The sequence below is a fragment of the Lemur catta genome, chromosome 13 (genome assembly GCF_020740605.2).
Source record: "Lemur catta isolate mLemCat1 chromosome 13, mLemCat1.pri, whole genome shotgun sequence".
NCBI lineage: Eukaryota > Metazoa > Chordata > Mammalia > Primates > Lemuridae > Lemur > Lemur catta.
Window position 1 is genome coordinate 62,931,514 of NC_059140.1, and position 27,752 is coordinate 62,959,265.

General features: G+C 35.3%; 1 protein-coding gene across 2 annotated transcripts; it reads right to left on the minus strand.

Annotated features, from left to right (window-relative positions):
- Positions 1-1,856: 1,856 nt before the first annotated feature.
- On the minus strand, positions 1,857-27,613 carry ESD (esterase D). Of its 2 annotated transcripts, none has more exons than XM_045567283.1 (10): positions 27,524-27,613; positions 26,176-26,244; positions 21,245-21,319; positions 17,080-17,168; positions 14,010-14,108; positions 12,039-12,163; positions 10,767-10,886; positions 9,186-9,284; positions 7,325-7,492; positions 1,857-2,089 (listed from the first exon to the last, which is right to left on the minus strand). In XM_045567283.1, exons 3-10 carry the CDS (start codon positions 21,310-21,312, stop codon positions 2,009-2,011), a joined length of 849 nt encoding a protein of 282 aa, XP_045423239.1. In that variant the 5' UTR covers positions 21,313-21,319; positions 26,176-26,244; positions 27,524-27,613; the 3' UTR covers positions 1,857-2,008. The 2 variants fall into 2 exon arrangements, with proteins under 2 accessions (XP_045423239.1, XP_045423238.1); XM_045567282.1 differs by lacking the exon at positions 27,524-27,613 and adding an exon at positions 27,244-27,498.
- Between the last annotated feature and the right edge of the window lie 139 nt (positions 27,614-27,752).

Genomic DNA, 27,752 nt, shown 5'->3' on the forward strand with positions numbered 1-27,752 from the left:
AATTTTGCAGTACCATTCACAGAAATGCCCATGTTTTCTTCGCTGACTCTGAACAAGGGAGACATAATCTGGTAGGCCTCACTTAATCAGCTAGAAGGCCTTAAAAGCAAGACACTTTCCCAAGAGAGAAGAAATTCCTCCTCTGGACAACAGCTTGAGCTCATGCTCAGTGAGTTCCATCCTGCTCTGATCTTCCCTTCCTGTATATATCTCCTTGCAGTTTTGCTTCTGTACTTTAAAGCTCAACTATTAATAATACAATGATCTTAGGATAACAGGATTTTCTTCACAAATGAATTAACATGCAAAAAATCCATGAATTACATGATCTTCCTTATTAGAGGACACAAGACTGTTTAGACTAGAGCCATATGTAGCTCACTCTAGGGATCAATCTTTTTTATTTCCTTTATTTACTATTTTTTTTTAGTTCAGTAAATTAAGGGGGTACAAATGTTTAGGTTACATGTATTGCCCTTGCCCCACCCAAGTCAGAGTAAGTATGTCCATCCCCCCAGACGGTGCACACTGCACTCATTAAGTGTGTATATACCCATCCCCTCCTCCCCCTGCCCATCTGCCCGACACCCGATGAATGTTATTATTATATTTACACTTAAGTGTTGGTCAGTTAATACCAATCTGATGGTGAGTACACGTGGTGCTTGTTTTTCCATTCTTGGGATACTTCACTTAGTAGAAGGGGCTCTGGCTCTATCCACAAAAATACAAGAGGTGCTAGATCACCATTGTTTTTTGTGGCTGAGCAGAACTCCATGGTATACATATACCACATTTTATTAATCCACTCATGTATTGATGGGCACTTGGGTTGTTCCCACATTTTTGCAATTGTGAACTGTGCTGCTATAAACATTCAAATGCAGATGTCTTTTTTATAGAATGTCCTTTGTTCTTTTGGGTAGATGCCCAGTAATGGGATTGCTGGATCAAATGGTAGTTCTACTTGTATCTCTTTGAAGTATCTCCATATTGCTTCCCAGAGGTTGTACTAGTTTGCAGTCCCACCATCTAGGGCTCAATCTTGACTACTGATATTTAAAATAGTACTAATTTTATAACTAACAACCTGATGGCATTTTCTTCAATTACCATTTAATACGCACTCTTGTTGAATGTTTAAAATGTATAGCCTTTGTGCTCTTTAACAGAAAAATATATACTTTTAAAGCAACTAGGCTTTACCTATCATATTTCAAAAAAGTTTGTCTATTAAGTTCTTAAAGGAACACAATTTGGTATTTTTAGAGACTGAACTTTTCTTGGTAAGCTTAACAAGTTAAATTTCTGCGTGTTACTAAGGGAAAATGTGTTTACAGTAACATATGAAACAAAAGTTTCCTTATCTGGCCATTTTCAGATAGAATCTTCTTTAATTCCTGAGAGTCTTAACACACTCAAAAACCAACATTCACAAATGTATTTGGCTCAATAGGTAAGAAAATATCCCACTGGATTGGAGTTTAGAAAACCTGTCTTCTAATGTCACACAAATAGCTTTGTAATGATGGGGAATTCATTAACCTTTCCGAGCCTACCTCCTTATTCTATAGCTAAGAGTTATTGAATACTTACTAGAAATCAAGTACTTGCTAGACACTTATGAACATGACAGCCCATGACCTCAGAGGCTTAAAGCCTGGAAAGGTGAGGAGTTCGGGCTAAATCACCTTCAAATCCTCTGTTCCAGAGTTAGCATTCCATGATTTAAACAGGATTGCATTCATATTCTGAGATCTGGGACTAATATAAAGATTTCCAAATAACACTGAAAGCTGTAAAGTACTAAAGATTTTCTATGTGAACACGAGTAAAATAACTTTTTAAATCAAAAGTAGGTTTTATATCTTTATTCAGAAAGTGATTTAATCATAGAATGAAGCTCTTTTAGCATTATAAAATCCAACGTTTTGAAATCTTTTTATGCTTGGTAATTCTGTTTTTACATCTTTTGTAATCCTGAAGAGATTCTCTTATCTGAAGTTTTTTATGCATTCAGGTATTTTGCATGATGTCTGATGTGATCAGTAATAAAGGTTGCAATGAAGTAGTAGCTATGATCATAACCCTAGAAGACAAAATACAGAGATAATAAAACATTTATCTACCATTCATAAATATCAATATTAGACATATTCAATATTATCTCTCAGGTCACTTAATTTGCTTGTAGTCAAAATATTACAATATGAGGAAGGTTTATAATCAAAATCAAGGTCACCATATACTTGTACTTCAACATTCTCACTGTACATTAAAAGAGCAGCACAAATATGAAAGAAGGCTGGGCACGGTGGCTCATGCCTGTAATCCTAGCACTCTGGGAGGCCGAGGCAGGCGGATTGTTTGAGCTCAGGAGTTCGAGACCAGCCTGAGCAAGAGCGAGACCTCGTCTCTACTAAAAATAGAAAAGAAATTATACGGACAGCTAAAAACATATATATATATATATATATATATATATAGAAAAAATTAGCCGGGCATGGTGGTACATGCCTGTAGTCCCAGCTACTTGGGAGGCTGAGGCAGGAGGATTGCTTGAGCCCAGGAGTTTGAGGTTGCTGTGAGCCAGACTGACGCCACGGCACTCACTCTAGCCCAGGCAATAGAGTGAGACTCTGTCTCAAAAAAAAAAAAAAAAGAAAGAAAATTAAACATTCTGCACAGTCCAGTTTCTAAATGCTGCTATCAATATGTAAAGAGAAGAAGTAACACATTAAATATGCAGAGCAGACACGTGGGTCATTTCAACAAGGATTAAAAGAATTCAGATTTACAGAGCTTAGAAACATGGGTAAGATGTATCAATTCACAAAAGCAGCACAATATCATCAGTAAGATAGTGACTGCTAGAATACAAAATAAGTACACAAATAATATAGAAAAAAACCCACAAAAAATGCCTAAATGCTCTATCATTATTTGGGAAGTCAAACACAGCCATCATAAATCAAGTTAAGAATTCCGCCTATACAGTAAAAACATACCATAGCTTTATTTGAGGAGAAAGAAATGATTCATTAAACCCTGACATCCCTTAGGAATATATGAAAGTGGATAAAAAGTCAGTAAACCTATTGAAAACTATCATGAAATAGAAAACATAATGTGCCAAGCAGTTGACTTGAAAGAGATCTCAATCTGTCTAGTCCATTAAAACCACTGCTGTAGGGACATGACAAGGCAATCCCTTCCCTGGTGACTATGACACCTCCTCCTACTTCCTACAAGAAGTAGCCTCCAAAGGAAAAGAAAAAAATTAAGATGTTAAGAACTTTCTAAGGGTGTTAGATAATTTATCCCTAACTACAATTAAAATAAAAGGTGGGATAAACTGAAAGAAAAGTCTAAGAAAGATTATTTTTTTAAGTTTTTAACTGAACTAGTGAATGGTCTCCTATGGGGGAAAATGAGAATTCTCCTAAGTACGTAAGAAACAAAAATAGATTCAATAAAAATATCACTGGGGTTTCAGAGAACAAGGCAAATCCCCAAGGTTTTGATGAATCAGTAGATGTTCTCAATCTCTTACTTCCAGAGAAGTATAAAATGTTTATCTTGGGAACAGCAGTTAATGAAAACTTCTAGTTTAATGTCATCAAAGTAACCTATGTCTTCTTCTAAGCCAAATCTGTCTTCTACCATGGAAGTGAATGTGACAGGAATGTTGTCAAGATTAAGGCTGAGCCTCAGAATTACATGGTTTCACATCTCTTAATGATTAGACTAGTCCCAGCCAGTTAGTTAAATTTGAGATAAAGGACAATTTGTTACATAAAGAAGCTTAAAGGAAAACATTATCCACTCATATAATTCTAGAATTGTTAAGAAGTTAAACAGGCCTATGATTTTTAGGACACAAAACCTGTGAAATGTACCAAGTAACATCGGCCCTTCTGCACAGATCAAAAGGTGGACCTGAAGAAAATAGCCACAGATACCGGGAAACAGATACCGCCAGACTTGTGTGACAAAAGCCCCAATGTGACTGAATATGCCATGTTTTTATCCTCAGTTTCAGGCACGTAATGGATAGCCACCATTACTATTGTTGTTATTATCAGAGAAGTCCCAGGGTAAACCCAAGTGACACTTTTGAGTTCTTAGGGAACATACTGCAAGATAACACTGTATTCATCTAAAATCCAAAGCAAATATCTGTAACTTCCATAATGATACTTAATGTAAGATTCACTGTTAGGAGAAAGCAGAAAATGCCTGTCATGAAGAACCAAGAGGGATTTTAAAAAATATCAACACAAAGGCACTAGAGCCTATCTCAACTACTGGCATTCTGCTGCAGTTATACACTTAGAGCTAAGTGTGTCATCCCTGACTAATTTCAAGTTCTGTTTATCAATCTTATTAAATGGGGGTGGCTTGTTTCATTAAATTCTTTGACTAATGAGTTGGTTTGGTGTGTTAAACAGCTTGTGCAATTGCTCACATTTAGCGACACTTGAAGGGGCCTTACTTTCCTCCTCTACCTCACACTTTAAATGGAAAAATCCTTGGTAGCAAAACCCTGACTCCTGGACTGTAAAAATAAAGAACATATTCTTTCTTTCATTCTTCATTCAACTCTCAAAAAGGAAACAGTGCTCCAGCAGCTATGATGGGCATTTATTCCAATAGGCAGTGTTTTCCTATATATTTTCCAGACCCATAGAAAAGCTTGGATATGAATCCCCAGGTTATTAGGTCTCTTCAGAGCACAAAGAAGAAAGGTATTAATTTATTCAACAAACACTGGGAGTCTAAGTGCTAGATAACTGTGCTAAGCATGGGGATACAGAGATGAGTGAGATCCCTACATTTTGGAATTCTCTGCCATGTTTTCACTCTTCTCTTAAGAGGCAGATGCAGAGGTCAAAACCACCTCTGAATCTTCAAAAAGGTCCTGAGGTTTAAGGAGGTAGCACAGCCTCTCCTCTTAGTCTCCAAGAAGGGAATACTGTTTCTGGCAGTTTCCTCAGTATTAGGCCACTGAATTTTTTTCTCATTATGTACCTTCAATAACTAAAGATAAGACATACTGGGACCTGTCCTTTTCAGACTAGGATTTGATCTTTGTATATTAGCTATCACAATTTTACTATCTAGTACTTTTTTCAGTTTAGCTTCCCTGAAGCCAAAATAGAAAAAGAAAAATGATATGAAATAATAACCAAATAGATATCCCCCATATAGTAATCTCTCCTTCTCAAAAAAATTTGACAGTTGACAGTATAAATTGTGAGCAGTTAACACCATTAAAACGAAGTAAAGGAATGAAGTTGGGTAAATCACACATAATTGTAATCATTTTCTTTTTTCCATCTTAGATCACTTATTTATACATAATCCCTATTATCTTCAGCTTATTTTATTTTTCACAGCTCCTATTTCACAAAATACAATTATATCACACTTAGGTGATAAAACTCTCAGACCTGAGGTAACCTGAGATCAATGGAAGCTGGTTAGAAAAATCTGAAATAGCCTCTCTGGAGCCACTACTCAGGCATGTTCATTCAGTTGTTGATTCAATTAGGACAAATCTAAACACAATCTGTTTCAGACTGTAGTTCTCCTGCTAGAAGTGAAGTGAATGAAAAATTGTGCCTTAACTGCAGATTGTGACTCTGGTGATGATTTGAATATTTTTTTACTGTTTTTGGAAGAACTGAATGCTTTCTCTTGACTCCTCATTAAGTACAGCCAACTATGTTCTTTAGTTCCTTGGGATACAGGCATTTTGGAAATAAATAAGCTGGTTTATTTTTTCCCTCCAAGAATGTCATCCATGTTCTAACTCTATGCTGTTTTTATAACAAACTCAAGAGATTTTCAGACTTTGTTGGCAGGCAGAAACTTTGTAGAAACAGCAGAATTTCCTGGCACAGCCTTAGAGGGGAAGCAGATGAGCATCTGACATGGCTAGTGCCAAGAAGTTAAGGCCATTTGGAAAAATATGTGGTTTGGTATGTCACTCATAGCTATAGTTAATGTAGTTAAATGCACTGCTGTATTTATAATGAAATTGGTATTTGGATTTCTCAAGGCTGGTTGTTGATGTAAAATGTAATTGTGATGGGAAATGTTCAAATAAATCTAAAAAAAATTCTATTACTTAGAGATGGATACTAAGAGACAACAAAGTATATGTAAGTGTTGGTTTCTGACATATTTTCCCACAGGGTATACATGTTGTTCAAAATAGGAAGACTGCTAAGATCTGCTGCATAAGTTAGGTAGCAGGCTATGCTCAGTTTCTCCTTGTGCTGGCTCTAATTCCATCGCTTTGTTCCTCAGGAGCACATCACACTGTCTAGGAATGGCTAGACAGATGACGAAGGACAGCATGTGCAGTCAAATGACCTTGCTTCCAGTCTTGTTTCTACCATTTAGTAGCTTAAGTAAGTAGGTTCCTTCTCTGAGCCTGTCTCCCCATCTTTAAAACAAATGGACAGGAAAGAAATGATTTCTTATTTGGTGTTATAAGGGTTGAAAAATGAGTTAATTCTGTGAAAACATTTTGTAAACTGTAATGTACCACATCATACATGGATTTAGATTTGAACATTCACCATCATAATTACATTTTAGGTCAACATGCCTGACATATTACCCTTAAACATGAATAAAAATGTATTTAAAAATCATGATCATGTATAATTTTCAGTGCTCATATTTCACCCTGAAAAAAGGATTTTGTTATGTTTTAAAGCTTATGAATATTTTTTAAAAAAATAAAAGAATTTCTTTAATTATAACTGTACTAGCATAAATAGAATTAGGTGAATAGTGGACAGTATTTTAGTCACGGAAAATTTGCAAGCAAATTAAAATTCAGTAATTATTCTTAAACAATTAGAACTATCAAGTAGCATAATGAATAGATCAGCATATAAGTCAAATAATATAAAGCACATGTGTGTGACAAATAATACTCAGCTTTTGTACATAAAATAAACAATAATTGAGGTAGAAGTTTGCCCTTTTTACATTATGGCAATAAAGGTGTATATGTAAAGAAATATCCATTAATGTTGCATATTAATTATCATTCAAGCATTAAACTTTTAGTTATTTACTGGTTTGACAGTAGGGAGAAAACTGTAAATATTTTTCACTGCCAAAAGCTTTTCTATCAAATTTGGTCTCAGATATCATTAATTTAATAGGAACACTTTCACTTCAAGTGTTTTAATTGGAAACTACCTTACTAGAGGTAGGATTTTTATTCTAAAATAAAGTTTTTTGCTTTTTTATTTAGACATTAGACATTACTAAGATAAAACTAAGGTTTCCTAATACTTGCCTCTTGCAATCTAAAAACAACGGGGATTTTCTTTTCTGTGCAGGCAGCTATGAAGTTATCAGGGAGTAACTGTCCATCTGAGAGAAACTGGTCATCTTTTCCTTGATCAATTAGTATGTCTAGCTGAGAACCTTGATAGGACTTCACAAGATGGGTAGAATCATAAGCCTGTAAAAGGTGAACAAAAATTGAAAAATAAATTTAAAAGTGCCCAGAAAGATATTCTTCAGAATATACTATACTAGAACCAAATAGAAATTTAAAGTTATTTAAGCTCTAAGACAGATTAAATCAGAAATACGCTTTTAGGTTGGCTTAAAATCTGACTTGCCAGGTTTTTATTTACAAGGTGTTCAAAATTCTATTTCCTAATAGTAGCCTCTTCCCCACTTTCAAGCAGTCGTAGGCCAGTGGCAAGAATCCTTTATGTCGAGCATTCTTCACAACATGGCCTTTTCCTTATAAATCTTTAATGGGAGAGTGGGAGAGGACCTATAAAGTCTAACTAGTTCTAAATTCTATGATTTTATAATTCTACATGGCCCTGATCCCAATCGTATATTAAATAATGAAGACAATAAAATCTGTTGCTACTCAGAGAAAATGACATAACTAGATTCCTTTTAGGTTACCTGTACCTCTATCTCTCCTCTTTACACTCCTAGTTAGTTGGTCTTTTACCCAATTCTTCTATTAGACTGTCTAAGCCACTGTGGACATGAAAGGGTCATTATCATTGTGACAAAACATCTCAGAACTCAGCACGGACTCTGCATATGATGAAGACTCAAAACACTAATGTACGTTTAGCGTCAGTTCTCAAAGGATCTAGTCCTAATAATTTCCAGCACTCTTCCCATAAAAATCCAAGCCTAAACAATACAAAACTGTAATCTACTGACTAAAGAATTAACCCTTCAATTTGTTATAATAGAACTGTAATGATCACCCTTAAACAAAACAGGGGTCCATGTGGGAATGACCCTGAACAAGAACTATAATTTAACTACTGTAAGACAAAGAAATTGGGTTTTTTCCCCATGTAAGTATTTTCTGCTTGTTAAAATGCACATGATGATGAGTTCTTTTGGAAAATATTCAAACTCCTGGTGCAGTTTGCAAATGGCCTATTTCCACACAAGAGTACAATGGTTCTCAGGAGAAAGCGTCATTTTTATTTCCATTTTGAAGCACCTGCTCCAAAGCTTGAAAAAGCAATCTTACTGTGGGAATACTCACATTAAGTGTATATATTAGAATATCTATTTTTAAAGACTTTTAAGTCTGGAATTTAAAATCCAGACCTGGGAAATGCTGGATTTTGAAACAAATACACAAAATAACTAAAAAGTCAGGCCTCTTGGTTCCTATTACACAATTGAACATATAGTTAGTAAGAGGTTAAGTCTAAATTTAGTAATACAGGTTGAGCAGTCCTCATCTAAAAATCTGAAATCAGAAATGCTCCAAAACCCAAAATGTTCTGAGTGACAACATGATACTCAAAGGTCATGATCAAAGAAAATACTCATTGGAGAATTTTAGATTTTTGGATTAGGGACCCTCAAGCTATAATATGTGGTATTTTTAATTACGTCAATTTAGCAGTAATGTTAATTTAGAAATAAAAATATAAATTAACCATTAACTGAAAAAAATATAGACTCAGAATAACTGTCATGATTCAATGCAATTAAAAAGTAGGGTTTCTGTTGTTTATCTATGTACACTTTTGCAACTTATTCTTAGCTCTAGAGTCCTAACTAGAGCAGGCTTGTAATATAATGTTTGTGATGTGTACAGCCTTTTAAGAAACTTGAAAGCTTAAGAATGAGTATTAAGATAGCCATCCAGTACCTACCTTCCATTTACTTTGATCTGTTCCCAAATATCCACCAAAGGCTTTTTTGCCCCAAGGACAGAGGACTGGGTTGCAAATTGGAGCAAATGCTGACACAGACTTGAGAAACAAAGGAAATTTTAAAACAAGTTATAGTTTGCTAAATTAAATATGAATAGGTATTTGCAAATTGCTTAAAAACTCTGACTTGTCATGAAAACCCCTGTGAACAATTTTCCCTTTGCTACGTTATGGGCTTAGACTGTAGGCCACTCCATTAATACATCTTTTGTGTGTTCTATAAAGAGAGTTAATAAACAGGTGCTAAAATAATGCAAAGCAATAAATGCATTACAATTTAATTACGTACAAACAAAATTTTATGTTCAGAGTTTCTATTCCTTTTTTGCACTAAAAATTAATCTGTAGTAATATAAAACAATTCATGCCTGCCTTAGTGAACAGGTTATTAAATATGGGACATAATTTCTAACAGTGCCAAGAAAGCAGTGAGCAATGCTTTTAAATATGACAGATTTTTAAATACAATTTTGTGTTCTGTACAATGTTATTTTTCACTGGATAAGGTACAGAGATGGGATCTCTCAACTTCAGGATACTTATCAATGTATATGTTTAGCAATGTCTATTACCTTTTTTAAAGGACAAAGAAATTCAACTAAGTTTGCTTTTCTACTTCAGAGATAACAGACTGCCTTAAGAAATGGAAGTGAAACTTATTTAAAAAACCCACTGTCATGCCATGAATTAGTTCAACTTCATAATGAAGCTTACGACAAATAAAATATTTGATACCACAGCAAGAAATTGCTATGAGAAATATTTTCATTTCCAATAGCAATAAGCCCTTCCTAAGGGAAGGAAATGAATGAAACAAATCTTAAGGTCATGAATAGCCCTCTAATTTTAAAGACAGTAGCACTCTTAAAATGATAATTGCTTCAACATATCCCTTTTTCAACTCTTGTAATATACTGCTCTGCACAGTATGACACTCTACCTATGGTAGTTATTCAAACTTGACTCATTTAAACAAAAAAATGTAAAGCTATAAAGCTTCAAATAAAGAATGGGAAAAGCTTAGTGTGATGTTTTTCCATCAAGCTGCATTTCAATTTTCATTAAAGGCATTTAGAACAGAATGCTTAAGCTTCTACAAATCATGAATACCTTCTTCCACCTCAGAAAATCAAAGTCAACTTTACAAAGATATTCGTGGTAAAAATATAAATAAATGATAGATCCTGCCACAATAACATTAATCAAGAATAGCAAACCTTTAGGAAAAAGAAAAAAGAATGTGTTCAAAACTATCATATGAATAATAGCAATAAAAAAGATAAGCCACGTTATATAATTCTGCCAGTATGCCAACAAACCATGCTGGTAGAATTCCTGTGCTTCTTATTCTGTAGCATATACTGTATGATCAAATTTAATACTACCCCAACCCCTGAAATTCTCAACACTAGAAAGGTTTAGTCCTAATACTAAAAAATATTATAATTTCAATCTTTGAAGGTTCCTAATATTATACTACTCAAGAGAAGTGTTTCTCACTAGAAGCTTAAATAATCTTACTTTGTATTTTCCAGGATTTTTCAAAGCACAAATCAGAGCTCCATGGCCTCCCATGGAGTGGCCAAAAATAGACATCCTTTGGGGGTCCACTGGAAAATTGGCATTTATGAGTTGGGGGAGCTAGAAAAAAATTTAATAGTGTGACAAAAGATGTCAGAGAAAATAAGTTTAGACTTAATCAAAGTTATATAAAACAATTACATAAGCAATACTTCCAAATCACAGTCTTACAACGGTTTGAACTAGTAATGATTAAAACAAAACAAAAACCTCAGACCATGGTTATTAAAATATCACTGGAGAATTTATGGTATAGACTCCTTAAAGCAACCTCAGGAAGATGATGCAGAAAGAACTTTTAAAATGTTCCATACTTTTTACCTAGTAATTTTACTTCTTGGAATCTATTCTAATGGAAAAATCCTTAGGGAGAAAATATTATACACAAAGATAATCAATGTAGTAATATTTATTATGGTAAAAATACATGTAAAAACATAAATATTCTATAAGAGAAAAAAGTAAATTATAGCATGTGATAGAATATTACAGTTATGAAAATAATACTGGAAATATTTATTTACATAACTAAAAAAAGGATAAAAATATGCCAAAACCTAAGTGTTCTTTGGGATGTAATTTTTAAATAGAATTATGGATGATTAAAATTTTGTATTATTGTTTCTGAGTTTTTATTTTTCTATTTTCTTAAGACTAGTCAAGCGCAGCAGTGAGAAATGGGGAAAGTAGTAGAACAAGGAGTTCAATATGTAACTGACTGTGAACAATCAAGTGAGATAACTCACTATCTTTGGACCAGCCTGTTTCTGACTTTTTGTGATATACATATTAATAATTAAGATTATATAAAATTTAGAAAAATATATAAATAGCACATAAGTATTACTAATAGAAGTAATGCTTTACCATTCGTTTATCCTTTCTAATTAAGCCTTGGTTTAACACTGTAAATATATCCACATGAACCAGCTGCAGGGAAATGAAAGTTTTTTTCTTTGATATTCTGAGTGGTATACACAGGTCTCAATATAATTGATAAATTCTTTAAAATTGTATTTGTTGTTATTTAAATTATAGTAAATAGGACTATAGTACTAGTAAACTTCAGAATTGTCACTAACTTACAAATATATGTCAAATAAATTGAACAATACCATACCCTAGTTTAAAATCCTCAGAACTGGAAGGACTTTGTCCAAAATCAAACTCTTGGTAGTTATCAGTTAATAATTACAACACAAATTAACTTACCTCCTCTGTTACGTAAGAGTACATTCTGTAGTTAGTTTTCCAAGGATCTTCAGTGGCATCCACATAAAATCCAGCCCCGGTACCAAAGTCCCAGCTGTCATCTTCTCCTTTAATATTGCAGCCACCTATCAAGGAAAAATCTTGTGGTTTCATCTACTCCATAGTAATACCCTATGTTTAATAACATACTTTTAGATGAATCTGCAAGTCTATTTGCATTAGAGCTGTTCACCAAATATTATGAGCTCTCTGCCTTTGGCACATGGTAGGATTAAAATTCCTGGCCCTCTTGCCCTTGAATGGGGCCATGTGACTAGTTCTGGCCAATGAGGTGAGAGGGGGAAATGACCTTCCAAAGCTGGAGTATTCAGCTGCCAAGGTAAGACACACTAGCTTTCTTTGTGGATGAAGTTCCCTCCTATATATTCTGAACATATGCTTCCTTACTCTGTTTTACCTGTCAAAGGCCTTACATCCTTTTTTATCTTTGAGAATGTATTGTGATCCTTTCCCTGATGACCCTCTCCCACTACCAACATTTCTTTAATTCTTGTTATCACTGTGGTTTTAAAATGGAAGGGAGACAATTCACTATCTCGAACTGAAAATGTCTACTAATGTACTTTGGAATCATTCCATCATGTTTCCCTATTTACTCACCCCTAGTGGAATTTTCTTATATTCCTTTTAAATTTATTAGGTTTTATTTTATATACTTTCATGTGGTTAAAAAGCCAACCACAGTTAAAAAGCCAACCATTGGCATTTTGAATAGAATGACAGTAACATGTACAGTAATTTGAAGGACATTACCTCTTCATAATATTCAGTCTACTCATCTACAAACAGCATTTTCCTATTTATTAAAGTCTTCATTTATGATCTTCAGCAAAATTTTAGTTTTCTTTTTTATGTATCTTAACTTTTTTTTTTTTTTTTTGAGACAGAGTCTCACTCTATTGCCCAGGCTAGAGTGCCGTGGTGTCAGCCTAGCTCACAGCAACCTCAAACTCCTGGGCTCAAGCAATCCTTCTGCCTCAGCCTCCCGAGTAGCTGGGAATACAGGCATGCGCCACCAAGCCCGACTAGTTTTTCTATATATATTTTTAGCTGTCCATATAATTTCTTTCTATTTTTAGTAGAGACGGAGTCTGGCTCTTGCTCAGGCTGGTCTCGAACTCCTGAGCTCAAACCATTTACCCGCCTCGGCCTCCCAGAGTGCTAGGATTATGGGCGTGAGCCACCGTGCTCGGCCTGTATCTTAATTTTTTTTAAGTTTATTCCTAGGTATTTATATTTTTGATGCTATTTTGAATTAAATCTGTTATTATATTTCTAACTAGACATGTCTTCCTTTTGTGTAATATAGCCTGTGAAAGGAAATGCACTAATTCCCAAGGCTAGCCATTAACTTTGATAGTTTTAGCCATCATTTAAATTCCATTTCCTGACACTTCCACAGTCATAAAACAAGATGGATTGAGTTCTCTCAAATATTTGGTATTTTCATTTCTCTAACGAAAACACTGTAATCATTTATATTAAAACCAATACTTGTTTAATGGTATGACTGATGATTAACAGAGATTAAAAAAAGACATAATTATCATGTGGCTAGACAGTTTAGCTATGGAACAGAAAAAATAATTTCCTATGATTTATACGTTAGTATTTTGAAATTAGTGCCAATATGACATATGAATTCAGTTGCTCAATGTCTCTGTTTTGAAGTATTTTAATCTGTACAATGGGAATAGCAAAGCTGTCCCCTCTCAAAAGAGCCATGTCATGAGTAAAATTCAGCGAGGAAAATGTATAGCACGGTATTTTGGAGTCACGACGTCACTTAAAAGATTAAGAGATGATAACAAAAATATGAAATGAATTGTATAATGTACATATTATTCCACTTATAACTTAGTCTTAGAGATTGGGATTTTTTCAAAGGGTCTCTGGATTAAGAACACTCACGAGGGCTGGTATCTGGAGCAATGACGACAAGGCCGTGTTCCGAGGCAGCTTGATGATAACCAGATTTTGATATAAAATTTTGCTCTGTGCACGTTAAACCTGAAGATCAAAAATACTGTTATCTCATGCTATACTGTGAATGGTTTATAAGTTTTAATCTTTTTATTATATAATACAGGAAAACAAGCTCACTTGCTATTATTAATATTAAAAATTTTTTTTGCTTTAGAAATAATTTTGAGTAAGACACTAAAATTACATTTCTAACAAAATCTATAATAGCATTAATCTAAAAACTGTGTTAGTTTAAATGATCCCATAACTATTGTTTTAAAATCACTAAAGTTTCAACTGCTGAAATTCTTTGGTCAGATGTGTTTAGAAACTCAGAATATGGTTAAACTGTTAGGAAATACAAGACTTTCACAAGTCATGGCAGCAGAACAAGACCATTATTGACCTACTACAATCCATTCCAGTAAAACTTCCAGAGATATTGGAGTGATACCACGGTGGAGAAGTACCCCAAATACTGATAAAAAGTGAGCAATTTTGCTGACCTTAATGTAAAAAGGCAGGGTAACAGTATAGAAAACATGGGTTTTGGATTTCAGACAGGATCTGGTTCTAAGTGTAACTCAGCCACTTATTAACTAACCAACTCGAATATTCTGAGCCTCAGTTCTTTCATTCGAAAAATGGAGACAGTATTCCTATTTCTACCCCATATGGAAGATTAAATGAGATAACATGTAAAGAACCATGAATTGTGTCTGGGACATAGTGTACAGTGTCTTGTACTTGAGAAATGTAAATCTGTTAAATACCAGAGGAAAATTTGGTGCTTTTTTTCCCAGCTAGAATACAAATTCCTTGACTATAGTAGGAGGGAGTGAATTGTAGATTCACAGAAATGAAGATAATTACACTAGAAGGATTACTCTCAAGACTACGTAGATGGTTACTAATTAAAATCTACTTGATCAACTATACTTATTTCATATGAAGAGCTGGATTTTTTTTTTAACTAATTTATTGAAGTATAATTCACATGTCATACAATTCACCCATTTAACATGTACTATTCAATACTGTTAGTATATTCACAGTCATGCAACCATCACCACTATCGTAATTTTAGAACATTTTCATCACTCCAGAAAGAAACCCCATACCCATTAGCAGTCACTTCCCATTTATTTAAACCCCTTTCCCTCAACCCTAGGCAACCACTAGTCTACTTTCTGTCTCTATGGATGTGTTTATTCTGAGCATTTCATATAAATGGAATTTAACAATATGTGGTCTTTTCTGAATAGCTTCTTTCACTTAGTATAACGTTTTCATCAAGGTTTATCCATGTTGTAGAATGTATGAAGACTTCATTATTTTTTATTGCTAAATAATATTCTTTATATGGCTATACCACATTTTATTTATCATTTCATCAGCTGATGGACATTTGGTATGTTTCCACTTTTTGGCTATTATAATATGCTATGAGCATTCACGTACAAGCTTTTATGTGGACATATGCTTTCAATTCTCTTGGGTACATAGCTAATGAAGGGATATTTTGATAGTCACCTTCACTTAGGAAAGATACAAACCATTACATACAGACTTTTAGGATTTCAGTTTGGATCTTTTGATTTCAGCCTATTTATCAATTTTAGCAATATTTAACAATTGATGTAATCTTTATGTCATTGTTTTCCTTCAACTTACTGGGAAGCAAACCTCCTGAAATTCTTTTGTTATTCCTCAAGTGCACTGGTCAGGCAATCTTACCTTTTTTCAGAAAATCAAGCCTTAATTTCCAAGGTCTATCTGTTCTTCACAATCTAAGAAAACTGTCCTGTCATTCGATGTAAACAAATAAAATTCTATATTTTATATTCCTGGAGCTCGGATGATATGTCTTGACAGTTTTCAATTTTGGTTAGATGTTTAAGGCCTTATTATTATGGTACCTATGACACAATATCTTACTTAGTACTTCTGATTTAGGTTAATATTCTTTAACCAAGAGGTATGAGTTTAGTAGCTCTCACCAGAAGCAAAATGCAAAAAAACTTTTTCAACATCACACTATTATGTGACGTTGGGAAATATTTAGCTTCTTTGTGCTTCAGTTTTCTTTCTATGGATTATACAATTTCTAATGTTATTTTTAGCTATACAATATCATGTTTTCTAAAACATTAAATATCTAATTTTGTTTTCATTGCTTTTGGAAATACCTAATGTTCTAGCAAAATTTGTGTTCTTCATTCAGTCACATCTGAGTTAAAAATCAGACAAGCTCTTAATTTTTAACTTTTAAAATGAATATTTATTCTTATTTTCAAAGATTGGTATTTGGGGCTTATCCTTGATGAAAAGAACCAATCTTATGGAAACAAAATTAAAATAGTACTCCATGACACAATTTAGTTGCTATGATTCTCTACTTGTAATGTTTGCTTCTAAAGATGATGTGCCAATGTCTTGTGAAAGAAAAGTTAGCACAGAGGTTCAAAACTGCTGGCCTCAAACTCTTACTCTCTTCACAATCTATTCTACAGTCTTTAATATTAAATACTGATTAAGAAGCACTAGTGTTCTTTTGTGACTTTCCAGACTGTTGCCAGAGCAGCTCTATGGAGTCCAATTAAAATATTCTACAGAACAATTTAAGAAGTTACTTGACTGTGGTTTCTATTTAGTGCATTACGGTGTCCTGGTTTCACCTAATATTGCTTTATTTGACTGGTAAAGGTTCTATAAACTCCAGAAATGCTTAGGTGGGTACAAATTAAGTAAATAACTTTTCTAAGCCCTTGCCATTGAGTCCAGAACTTCATATTCTCTGCAAAATTACTGGACCTAAATGAAAAAGAAGTAAAATAAATGTAATTCAGTAGGCCTGAAATTATTCTCAGGATAAAGTAACAAAGTAGACTATGAGAGGCCCCTAAAGTCTTTTATAAATGGCTCCAAAAGCATACTAAGACATGATAAGAGGTTAAGATAAGCCAGTTATTAAGAAAAAGAAACTACTTTAGAACACTCAATGCATAATACTTACCAGACAGCCAATACAGTGCAGGGCACTTCACAGTTTCTGCCTTTGGTGGTAAGTAGATAGCAAATTTCATTTTGCAGTTCAGTTCAACACTGTAATTTTAACAACAAAATATTAATGCCCCTCAATTGATCAAGACAGAAATAAAATAATTAAGCACTATGTAAAAAGTAAGGTATACAGTAAAGGTCCAAAATAAGTGACTTAATGTCCAAAATATGTGATTCCACCCAACATTTAAGGAATATTCTTTGCCCCTTAAAGAAAGAACGGGGCCAGTTTAGGGTACTGATCTATTAACCAACCCGAGCCTATGTTTTGCATGCCAATGTCATTTTGCACAGAACAAATTTAAAAAATGAATGTAATCCTCAATGTGGCACTTACTTATTATTAAAAGAAAAATTGTTTCTGTTTCCAAAGAGATGTATGAAATAACAAATCACCTTTTATAAAAAATGAATTCCAAAGATCTTAAATTATACATTTGCTCATGGGCACTGAAATGTACCACATCTCTTTAATCATTAATATTTTATAACAATCACTATTAATACAACTGGATAAGACAATTTTGATAAAAACCACAGATATTTTTCCATGTAAGCAGTAATTCATGCAACACTGATCTTTCATGGTTTATTTAAAGAATCACACAGATGGAAGTAAACTCTTACTACTTCAGAATAAACCGTTGTCTTTTTACTAAAGTTATATATGTACATATAAAGTGAACAGTAACTGCAAAAAGTAAATTATTCTACAAACTTTGTTATGTAAGACTAGTTTTCCCCTGCCCTACAACCTTCTCATTGCCACATTCCAGAGATAATCACTTTACCTCTTTAGCTGATTCTTCTGGTATTTACCTCCCTATCTAATGTGCCTTTATTGCTACTTCTTGATTTTTGGTTTTTATGGAAGGATTGTAGTTAACTTTCACCTCCCTGTCTTTGCTCTCTGCACCTCCTATATTTCTCTTTCCACCATCCTCTCCTATGTAACTTTGGTTGATCAATACTAAGAAGTTACAAGCGCTATTCAGAGATGAGCCATCTGGTATACTAAAATACTTGCCTTTTTCTTTCAATTTTTTTTTTCCCATTGAGTTAATAACTTTTTTGTTACTTGGCTGTACTTTAGGTATAGACTCCCACAAAAGCCCCATCAGTCCTGATGAGAACTGCTCTTTATGTTCCCTTCTATTCTCTGCACATCTTGATTTTATTTTTCCACGTTATTTTAAAAATCTTTTCTTAGTGATTGGAAGTCATAAAAAGTTTCTGACATCTGTTTTTTAGGCCTTCAACTGTTGTTAGAGGAGTTGAGACATTTTCTTTCATTATGTGCCATATCAAATCCATGTTCAACGCAGGGATATCTTTCATTATCTGATACCCAGTGCAGAGATATTTGTTATCAAATGGTAAACTAAGTAAGCATAATCTTATTACAAGGATGATTGGTGCCTCAAGACTTTTCTTGCACGCTTGAAAATTTGTTAAAAGGGTAAATCTCATATTAAGTGTCCTTACCACAATAAATTTTTTTTAAAAAATCCTTTCTCAAGCAGTTGTGGAATAAATTAGCTCTGAAGCATGTTCAAACAGTAGTATGATTAACACTTACAGAAAAGTAAAAAACAGCATTATCAAGTGATCTTCTGAAACCTTTGTCCCTATCATGTCATCCGGATGCTACTCAATTACCAAAGGAATATAATCTCATGCATAGAGATTTGCTGTGGCCACTCTGTACTTACGACTAATTCAACACCAATCTCCCACCCCCAGTTTCATAAATTTCCTCTCCAATACAGTCAATTCTATCAATTTCATCTACTTAAAAAAATCTCTTCAGACCAGTACTGTCCAATGGAACTTTCTACAATGATAAAAATGTTCCATTTCTGTACTGTCCAATACAACAGCTTTTAGTCACATGTGACTACCGAGCACTTGAAATGTGGCTAGTGGATCTGAATTTTTAAATTTTAATTAATTTATCTTAAATGGCTGCATGTAACCACTGGGTATTTTATCTCCAACTTTTTGACTTGCTCTTTTCCAGACTGCTTTCTGGCTGCTACCTTAGCACCACCACATCCATCTGGCAATTTTTCTCCTCTGATCCTGTTTGCTCCATCTCTTGGCCTCAGCTATCTTGCTTTAGTCCCTCATTTTGGTGAAACATTATCATTCAGTTGCTTCTAGAAGAGGAGCTACATGGGAAATAAACCTTTCAGACCTTACATATACGAAAATGTCTTCATTTACTCTCATGCATAACTGACAGTTTGATAGGTCATTGGCTGCTCTGCCTTCCTGTTTCCAGAACTGTTCTTGAGCTGCCCTATGCCTTTGAAAACTCTTAAACCATTTCTCTGCTTTCTGAATGTTTGAGAATTTTCTCTTTGTACCTAATGCTCTGACACTTCACAGTGTTGTTGGTGTAAGTCTATTAATATTTCCACCTATGGCACTGGACAATTTTTCTAATCTGGCAAGATAAACCCTTCAGTTCCAGGAATTCTTGAATTATTTCTTTATTCTTTATACTCACACTTCTATTTGTTTTAATTTTCAAAACTCCTAATATTTAATGTTGAGCTTCTTGGAGGTCCTCTAATTTTTTAATCTCTTCTCTCTGATTTTCTATTTTTATCTCATTCTACTTTCTAGAAAGTTCAACTTTATCAACTAACCCTTTTATTGAGTTTTGTAATTTCTACTATCAACTTTTAAGTTTCTGGGCTCTTTTTAGTTTCTTTTTTTTTTAAGAGACAGGGTCTGGCTATGTTGCCCAGGCTGGACTCAAACTCCTGGACTCAGGTGATCCTCCTGCTGCAGCCTCCCCAGTAGCTTAGACTACAGGCATGTGCACTCAGCTTCTTTTTTGTTCTTTACTATTTTTATTAGCATCCTCCTCTGAGGTCAGGGGTCGATTATCTTCTCTTATGTCTTTGATATTAACAGCAGTATTTTTGAAGTTTGTCTCCCTGCACAGTCCATTTTTTCTAACGCTTTTTTTTATCCCTAAGTGTCTTTCAAATTAGAAGCTTTATACAACTATCTAATGATCTTAGCTGTCCACTCATATTCAAAAGTGAAACACTAAAAATTGGTTGAAAGCATTATGCCTGTGAGTGGGGTTGTCAATCACTGCTTCACTATAGAGAAAAGTCTGGCTGGACCATTCTGTTGGCAAATCTCAATATCTTGAGATCTCTTCTTTTGAGCTAGTCAAATACCCTGCAAGGAAACTCTTTGAAAGAGCATAACCCTAACCCCTCAAACTCTGGAAGCTAGTGGAGGAAACTCAGCATGCAAACTTTCTCTTAATCTGTTTTCAGTGTCACACCTCCCACCAACTGTGCCGGGTACTCCTCAGTACAGACTCTCTGTTTACGTTCTCTAGAGAATATACCTCCAATCTTTCGCCAGAGTTGGGGAGAGGCAGTGGCCTAGCTGCACAGAGAGCTGGACAGTCTGAGATCTACTTTTTAAAACAGACTCTGAACTAATCTTCTTTTTTCTGAGCTCCATTTTTATTCTTACTTCTAGGTATACCTGGTGCTTCCAATTCCTATGGCATTATATAAATTATGTCATTTCTCAGCTTTCTCTTGCTGATGCTCAGAATTTAGCTAAGTCAGGTATTACCTGTCCATCTGTCTTCCTGCTTCTAAAATATTGTTCTTAACTCCTGTCCCCCACTTCTTTATTCCTTTGTAGGTATATGTATGTGTGCTTGTGTTTAATTCCTTTACTTAATGCCGTATCAGTCAGATTTTGGAAGCAGCAGAGACAAATGCATGTGTTTAATCTGCCATCTTTACTAAGCAGTCCAGGTGTCTTTTCTATATTAAAAGATCCCCAAGGAAGATGTTCCTAGAATTTTTACTGGCAACATAGGTATTTTGAGTTGCAGAAGAATATCAAGTCAAAGCCTGAAGATACTTCTCTGTTTAGGCTCTTCTTTACGTCACACAGTCAAATCCATAGCCATTTAAGTCTGGTAAAGTTGTCAAATGGATAACCAGAAAGAGAGAATAAACAGGTTTAAAAGTAAAATGAGGCACCGTAATATCTAAAGATTTATTTAAAAACAGAACAACACAAACAAAATGAGAGATATGTAAAATTGTATCTCCTTAATAGTTAGTTACCTGTCATGTTCAAAAACTTTCTGCAGTCCCCCAAAGCACTTGTTGCTGGAAATCTGTTTCAATGTCATTCTTCCCCTATTAGTAAAGATTAATCTCATTAATTTCTAGAGAAAAAAACTTGAAACAAAACTAATGTTTTCATTTCTTTTTTTTCTTTCTGCAGACTCTGTCATCTCAAAAAAAAAAACTAATGTCTTCAGATAAATTATCTGAACATAACAATTGTTTTCCACTCAGAATTTTTTTTCACAAGCCTTTTTTCTCTGGCAAATAATATTAAGAGACTGATTAAATTGCATGCACAGATTTATATATTTATATTTGTTATCCACTTTAGAAAACATTAATACCTTGGTTGGTATAGCATAACTAATTTATTAAGAAGCTTTTTGTTGTTGTTGCTGTGAACTGCCCCAAATTCTTTCAGGCAGATTTGTCATTAGGGATGAGAGTAAGCAAAAAAAAAAAATAATAAGTTACCAACAAATTACCTCAGTTTAGAAGATTAAAAATTGTTAATCGTCTACCTATCAACAGCAACAAAGTCCAAAAATTAGCATGATTATGGTTGACTTTAAAGTGGAAGAAACATGATATGATACTAACGATTTTGATAATAACATTATTGAACACTAATACTGTGATAGGCATTTTTCTATAACCAAACTGGATCAAATTACTTATCCTGTGGGAGTTTTTGAGAAAGTGATACAAAACTTTTAAATCAATATTTCTCTTTTTATAACAAACCAAAAAGTAATAAAAGATAAACCTGCTAGCGTGTTTTCTCTCCAACAAATCTTTTAAATTTTCATATAAAAATACTTTTAAACTTACACATAAAATACCACACATTATTTTTTTAATAATAAAGAAAAAAGTTGGTGAACCGTCTTTATCACAAGTGCCTACTGGGCAAAGGGGAACCACACTGATTCCGATGTGCTCTTCTCAAGGAAGAATTCCCTTCCTATCCCTAGAAGCACTAAAATATAAAGCAGTCCTGCATACTAAATAAAAAACTTTAGATGAACAGGAACAGGTATGACCACTCTGGTGGTCTTCTCAGTTTGATACGCTACTATATGCTGATAAGCTGCAGTTTGGGGGTTATTTTTACAAAGATATGTAATAATAATCTTAAAAAGTTAGTTTTGGAAATGTCTTTGTAAAATTGTAAGAAAAATTAGTTTCAATCCCATCTTTAAGTAATCTCTTCAATAAATCCAAATAACTTTACCCTGGAAAACTAGGATTGGAACCCAGAAAGTTTGACATCAGAGCCCCCACTCTTAGCTGCTATGCTGTCCTAACTCTAAGAGTGACTGATTCTTTAGGATTAGAGTAGTACAATTGTACACAAAGAACTTACTCTCTGTTAATAACTTTATGCTTTAATCTATAAAAAACTAGTCTTAAACAACAAACTCCCATAAGATGTTATCAGTTATTGAATATTAATTTCAACTATTCTTCTTCACAATCCCATCTTAAATTAACAATGAGCTTACAAAGACACTGTATAATTTTAATACACATACATGAGACTGAGAAATAAAATTTATTTGCTCAATTATTCTACAAGAAAACCTACTTTTCTTATACCTAGCAGGGACTATGTCTGTTTTCCCCAAACATGGTACAATGAGCATATTCCTAGTATATAAGGGGTACCTAATAATTATTTGTTGAATTAATGAACAATTTTTTAACTTCTTATATACATATTAATAATGTGAAACTTGAAAAAATTAGCTTGGCTTTTATTTCTATCCTTCTATATGTTGTTATTCATCTATTTTAATAAACCACAAGTTATCAATTTTCTCTCTTTGAGTGTACCTTAATTAAAATTAAAAAAAAACTCAAAGCTTTTTTCCTCCCAACAATCTGTTTTAGAAAAAATCTTCAATTATAAATCAAGAAAAATGCTAGGCTTAACAAAAAATATGACATAAGCTAAGAACTAGATATACTGTGATATACCACATCTGATATGATACACTAAGTAGTTATATTTTCCAATAAAAATTTTTTGTGTGAAAAATAACACGTTTTAAACCGAGTTTTTAGATTTTTTCATTCAACTTTCAAAATAACACATAAAAATAAAACCTGTGCAAATGCTACTACTTGCTTTTTCAGCTGCACCAAAGGGCAGATGATCCTGACAAACAAACCAAAAGGTTTACAAATGGGATATACTTGCCACAGCAAAGGTTATACAGAGATTATATACACACATACACATTCTCATTAGAGACATTTTCTTCTTCTGAGGTAGGTGATTGTCTACCCTGATGGAATACCACACCACCACTTCACCCTGACCTTAATCTAATTATTAGGTTGGTACAAAAGTAATTGCAGTTTTAGCATTGTTGACATTTGCCCTTTGATACCAGAATACATTCTGACATAAATGTGGTCATGTTATACATCATTTTAATGTACATTTCTCACTTTATGTTTTTTTGCTAATGACTAATTACTTGCCGTTTATATTTATTTTAGACTATGGAAATGATGTTAGACCAAAAGCAAATTTGAGCAATTTTCTTATTCAGGTTCAAAATGGGTCATAAAGCAGCAGAGACAACTCGAAACATCAACAACTAACTAACGCAGTGGTGGTTCAAGAAGTTTTGCACGGGAGACGAGAGCCTTGAAGAACAGTGCCATGGCCGGCCATCGGAAGTTGACAATGACCAATTGAGAGCAACTGCTGAAGCTAATCCTCTTACAACTATGCACTACATGAGAAGTTGCCAAAGAACTCAACTTCAACCATTCTACGGTCACTGGGCATTTGAACCAGATGGGAAAGGTGAAAAAGCTCAATATGTGGGTGTCTCATGAGCTAAATGAAAATCAAAAAAAAATCGCCATTTTAAAGTGTTGTCTTTTCTTATCTTACACAACAACAACAAACCATTTCTCTATCCGATTGTGATGTGCGACAAAAAGTGGATTGTATACGACAACCAGCAACAACCAGCTCAGTGCCTGGACCAAGAAGCAGCTCCAAAACACTTCCTAAAGCCAAACTTGCATGAAGAAAACGTCCTGGTCACTGTTTGGTGGTCTGCTGCCAGTCTAATCCCGGCTAAATGATTAAACCTGAGAAGCATGCTCAGCAAATCGATGAGACACACCAAAAACTGCAATGCCTGCAGCCTACACTGGTCACCAGAGAGGGCCTAATTCTTCTCCATGACAATGCCCAACCCCACGTAGCACCATCAACACTTCAAAAGTTGAATGAATTGGGCTATGAAGTTTTGCCTCATCTGCCATATTCACCAACCTCTCACCAACCCACTGCCACTTCCTCAAGCATCTCGACAACTTTTTGCAGGGAAACGACTGCCACCACCAGGAAGATGCAGAAAATGCTTTCCAAGTGTTCGTGGAATCCCGAAGCATGGATTTTTACGCTATAGGAATAAACAAATTTATTTCTCATTGGCAAAAATATGTTGCTTGTAATGGTTCCTATTTTGATTAATAAAGATGTGTTTGAGCCTAGTTACAATGATTTAAAATTTGCAGTCTGAAACTGCAATTACTTTTGCACCAAATTACTTTTGACACTATCATGTGTCATTTGATAGATGTTTTGTGTGGGCTCTAGAACAGATATATATTTAAGTTCTAGAACAGATTTTGTGGAGAAATGAATGATAGTGTAGAATACCAAAAAATAAAACAATACCCTGTCCCCTTCCCCCAAATCCCCAAATAAAACAAAAAACAATTTCATATGGCCAATGAAAGTTATAGAATTTTCTAGAAAGTTACTGAATATCAACATTCTTTGGAGAAGAAAGGTTCTCTCAGTGCGTGATACATGACAAGCCAATCAGGTAAAAATCATTAAAGAAAGTAAATCATCTTTATTCACAAAGCATCCATTCCCCCAAGGCCAAATCTTACTGTTCTTCCCTTTAAGTAACTTACTGCAGCTAAATGTCATCTACCTTCAGAAATCTGAGTTCTTTGTACTTTTATCCATTCTTTCCTTCCTCACACAAGTCTCACAAGTTTTCAATATATCTCAACTTGTGTTTTTTGTTCTCATTCTCTCAGACTCCTCGGAATTTGATTTATTTCTTCATTTCCAGCGTGTCCTATTCCATTGGCTCTTACAACCTAGACAGTTCACCTCAAAACCAATGGACCGCAGTGCAGCAACTGGCGCTACTGACCACCACTTTGTTGTTCAAACGCTCTCTTCATGAAACTCAGGATCTGGGTTATTCCCTTCCACTCTGTCTCCTACCATCTCCCTTTGCTTTTCTCTTCACATACTCTCTCCCCCAAATCCTATACCCTACATTTCAGCTATTTCTCGGTGTGAAAGAATCTAAATCTGCTTCTCTACAGCCAATCTTTCTCAAGTATTAGTGCCCAAATTAAAATTCCTTGGTGGACCCTTCTACCAAGATATTAAGACTCAACACATCTACAATTAAGCTTCTCTCACTTTCAAACCAATTGTTTTATTTTTCTTTACCTCCCTTTTCCAGATCCACGCTGTCTTGCCTAATCAACATTTGACATGTCTCGATGTTACCTTTTCTTTGAATTCCCACTGTCATCATCCTAATTATATACATATAAGAATTAAAATTTAGCCTCCTACTTTTTCTGCAACCAATCCTGCACAGAAGCCTAGGGTTTTAATCCACTTAACTTACCCCTTAATGGTTCCTATAAACAGCTCATCTTCAGGCCTACCACAGCCTACATGGAAGTGTTAGTCATTTTTATTATGTAAAAATTGTTTTAAAAACACATAATATAAAATTTACTATCCTACTCATTTGTAAGTATATATTTCAGTAGTGTTAAGTATATTCCGTTAGTCATTTTTAAAAACAACAGTTAGCTAGTCCATATTAATTAGCAGATGAGAAGTGTTTGCCCACCTGGCTGCTACAGGTGCAGAGAGGTAATCCTCCTTGCTGTTAGGCCAGGAGCTGAGAACTAGTAAGTCACTGAAATGGAAGACAATGCGGTTAATTTTATAATTTTCTTCAAGCTTAATGCCATTACAATTTCATAAAACTGAAACTATGAAGAGTCCCTGACAAAAAGAGAGAGAAGGATGAATAAAACTCCATGCATTCCTTGGTCACATCTCACCTGTGTACTAAGTCTCTTTTCCTTCAAAAAATTCACATGGCTTGCCCACATACAAATTTCTAATACACTCTGGGGAAAAATTATAGCATTTATGAACTCCAAACACCTTCACTTGGCTCTAAAAATTGTCTATAATTTGGTCCCACACTATTTTTCTGCTCTTACTTCCTATTATTTAATTTAGTCAAACCCAATCACGTATAATTCTAGGATGGCCTGGATGTTTCCATCGGGTGACTTTACTTAATGCTATGGCATAATGGTTTTAGAGTAGGTTCTGGAGCCAGACGTTCAAATTCTGGCTTCACCACTTATGACTCCACGACTTTGGGGAAGCTATTTAATCTCTATATTCCTCATTTCCCCACCTGCAAAATGAGGATATAATACTATCAATTTGATAGAGTTGCTCCAGGTATTACATGAGTTAACTCACGTAGTGCTTAGAATACGGCTTGCTATGACATGCACACACATAAGAGCTATTATTTTCCTGCAACATGGAAAGCCCTCCTTCAAGGTCTGCTCAAATGCCATTTCCCTAACAGCCCCATCAGAAATGACCTCCGGCCCCCTACAGCGCTGAGACCATTTGACCACCAGAGCAGATCGCAGGGACACCGAAGTTGCAGGTGCCCCCGGCCACCCCGCACTGCGCGGTCCTGCCCCATGCCCGGACACGGACGCGGCCCAGGGCGGCCGGCCAGCCCACGCCCCGCAAATTAGGAGTCCGTGGCCGCTACTAATGCGTTGAAGCCCGTTTCCTCAATAAAATAGCACACATCTACTTCGGGCAGGGGTCCAGGGAAGTCTTTGTGAAATAGAAAAAGTTGAATGAATGTAGCGGGCACCAGATCAGCGGGAGTTTCCCCTGGGATGAAGCACGCCCGAGCGCCCCGGGTGACACTTTGCTGGAAGCTCAGCGAAGCAAAAGGGATCAGGGAAGACGCGCGTCTCGGGACGAGGTCCTCGGCCTCCTGCCACGCCTGGGTGGCGCTCGGGGCCCGGGCCCGCCGTCTCCGCGTTCTTGCTTGTAGACATCGGCGTCCGCCCGGACCTGCCTAGCGGTGCCGCAGCCGCCAATGAAAGCGGGCGAAGGGCACCCAGGCCTCGGCCCTGACTCAGTCTTACCTCCGCGGGCGGCAGCGCTCAGCCGGAAGAAGCGGCCGGAAGTAAAAGGCGGAGGCGCAACATGGCCGCCGGGGCTTCACCTCGGCCCCGCCCACACGAGGTCCGCCCCTCAGAGCTCGCCGGCTCCGGATCCTAACTCCAAGGCGGGGTTCCCAACGGCCCCGCCTCCTGGCTGGCACAGTGCTTCCCCGCGCCTCGACGTGGGCGTCCTGTCCCCGGTCCCCCCCAC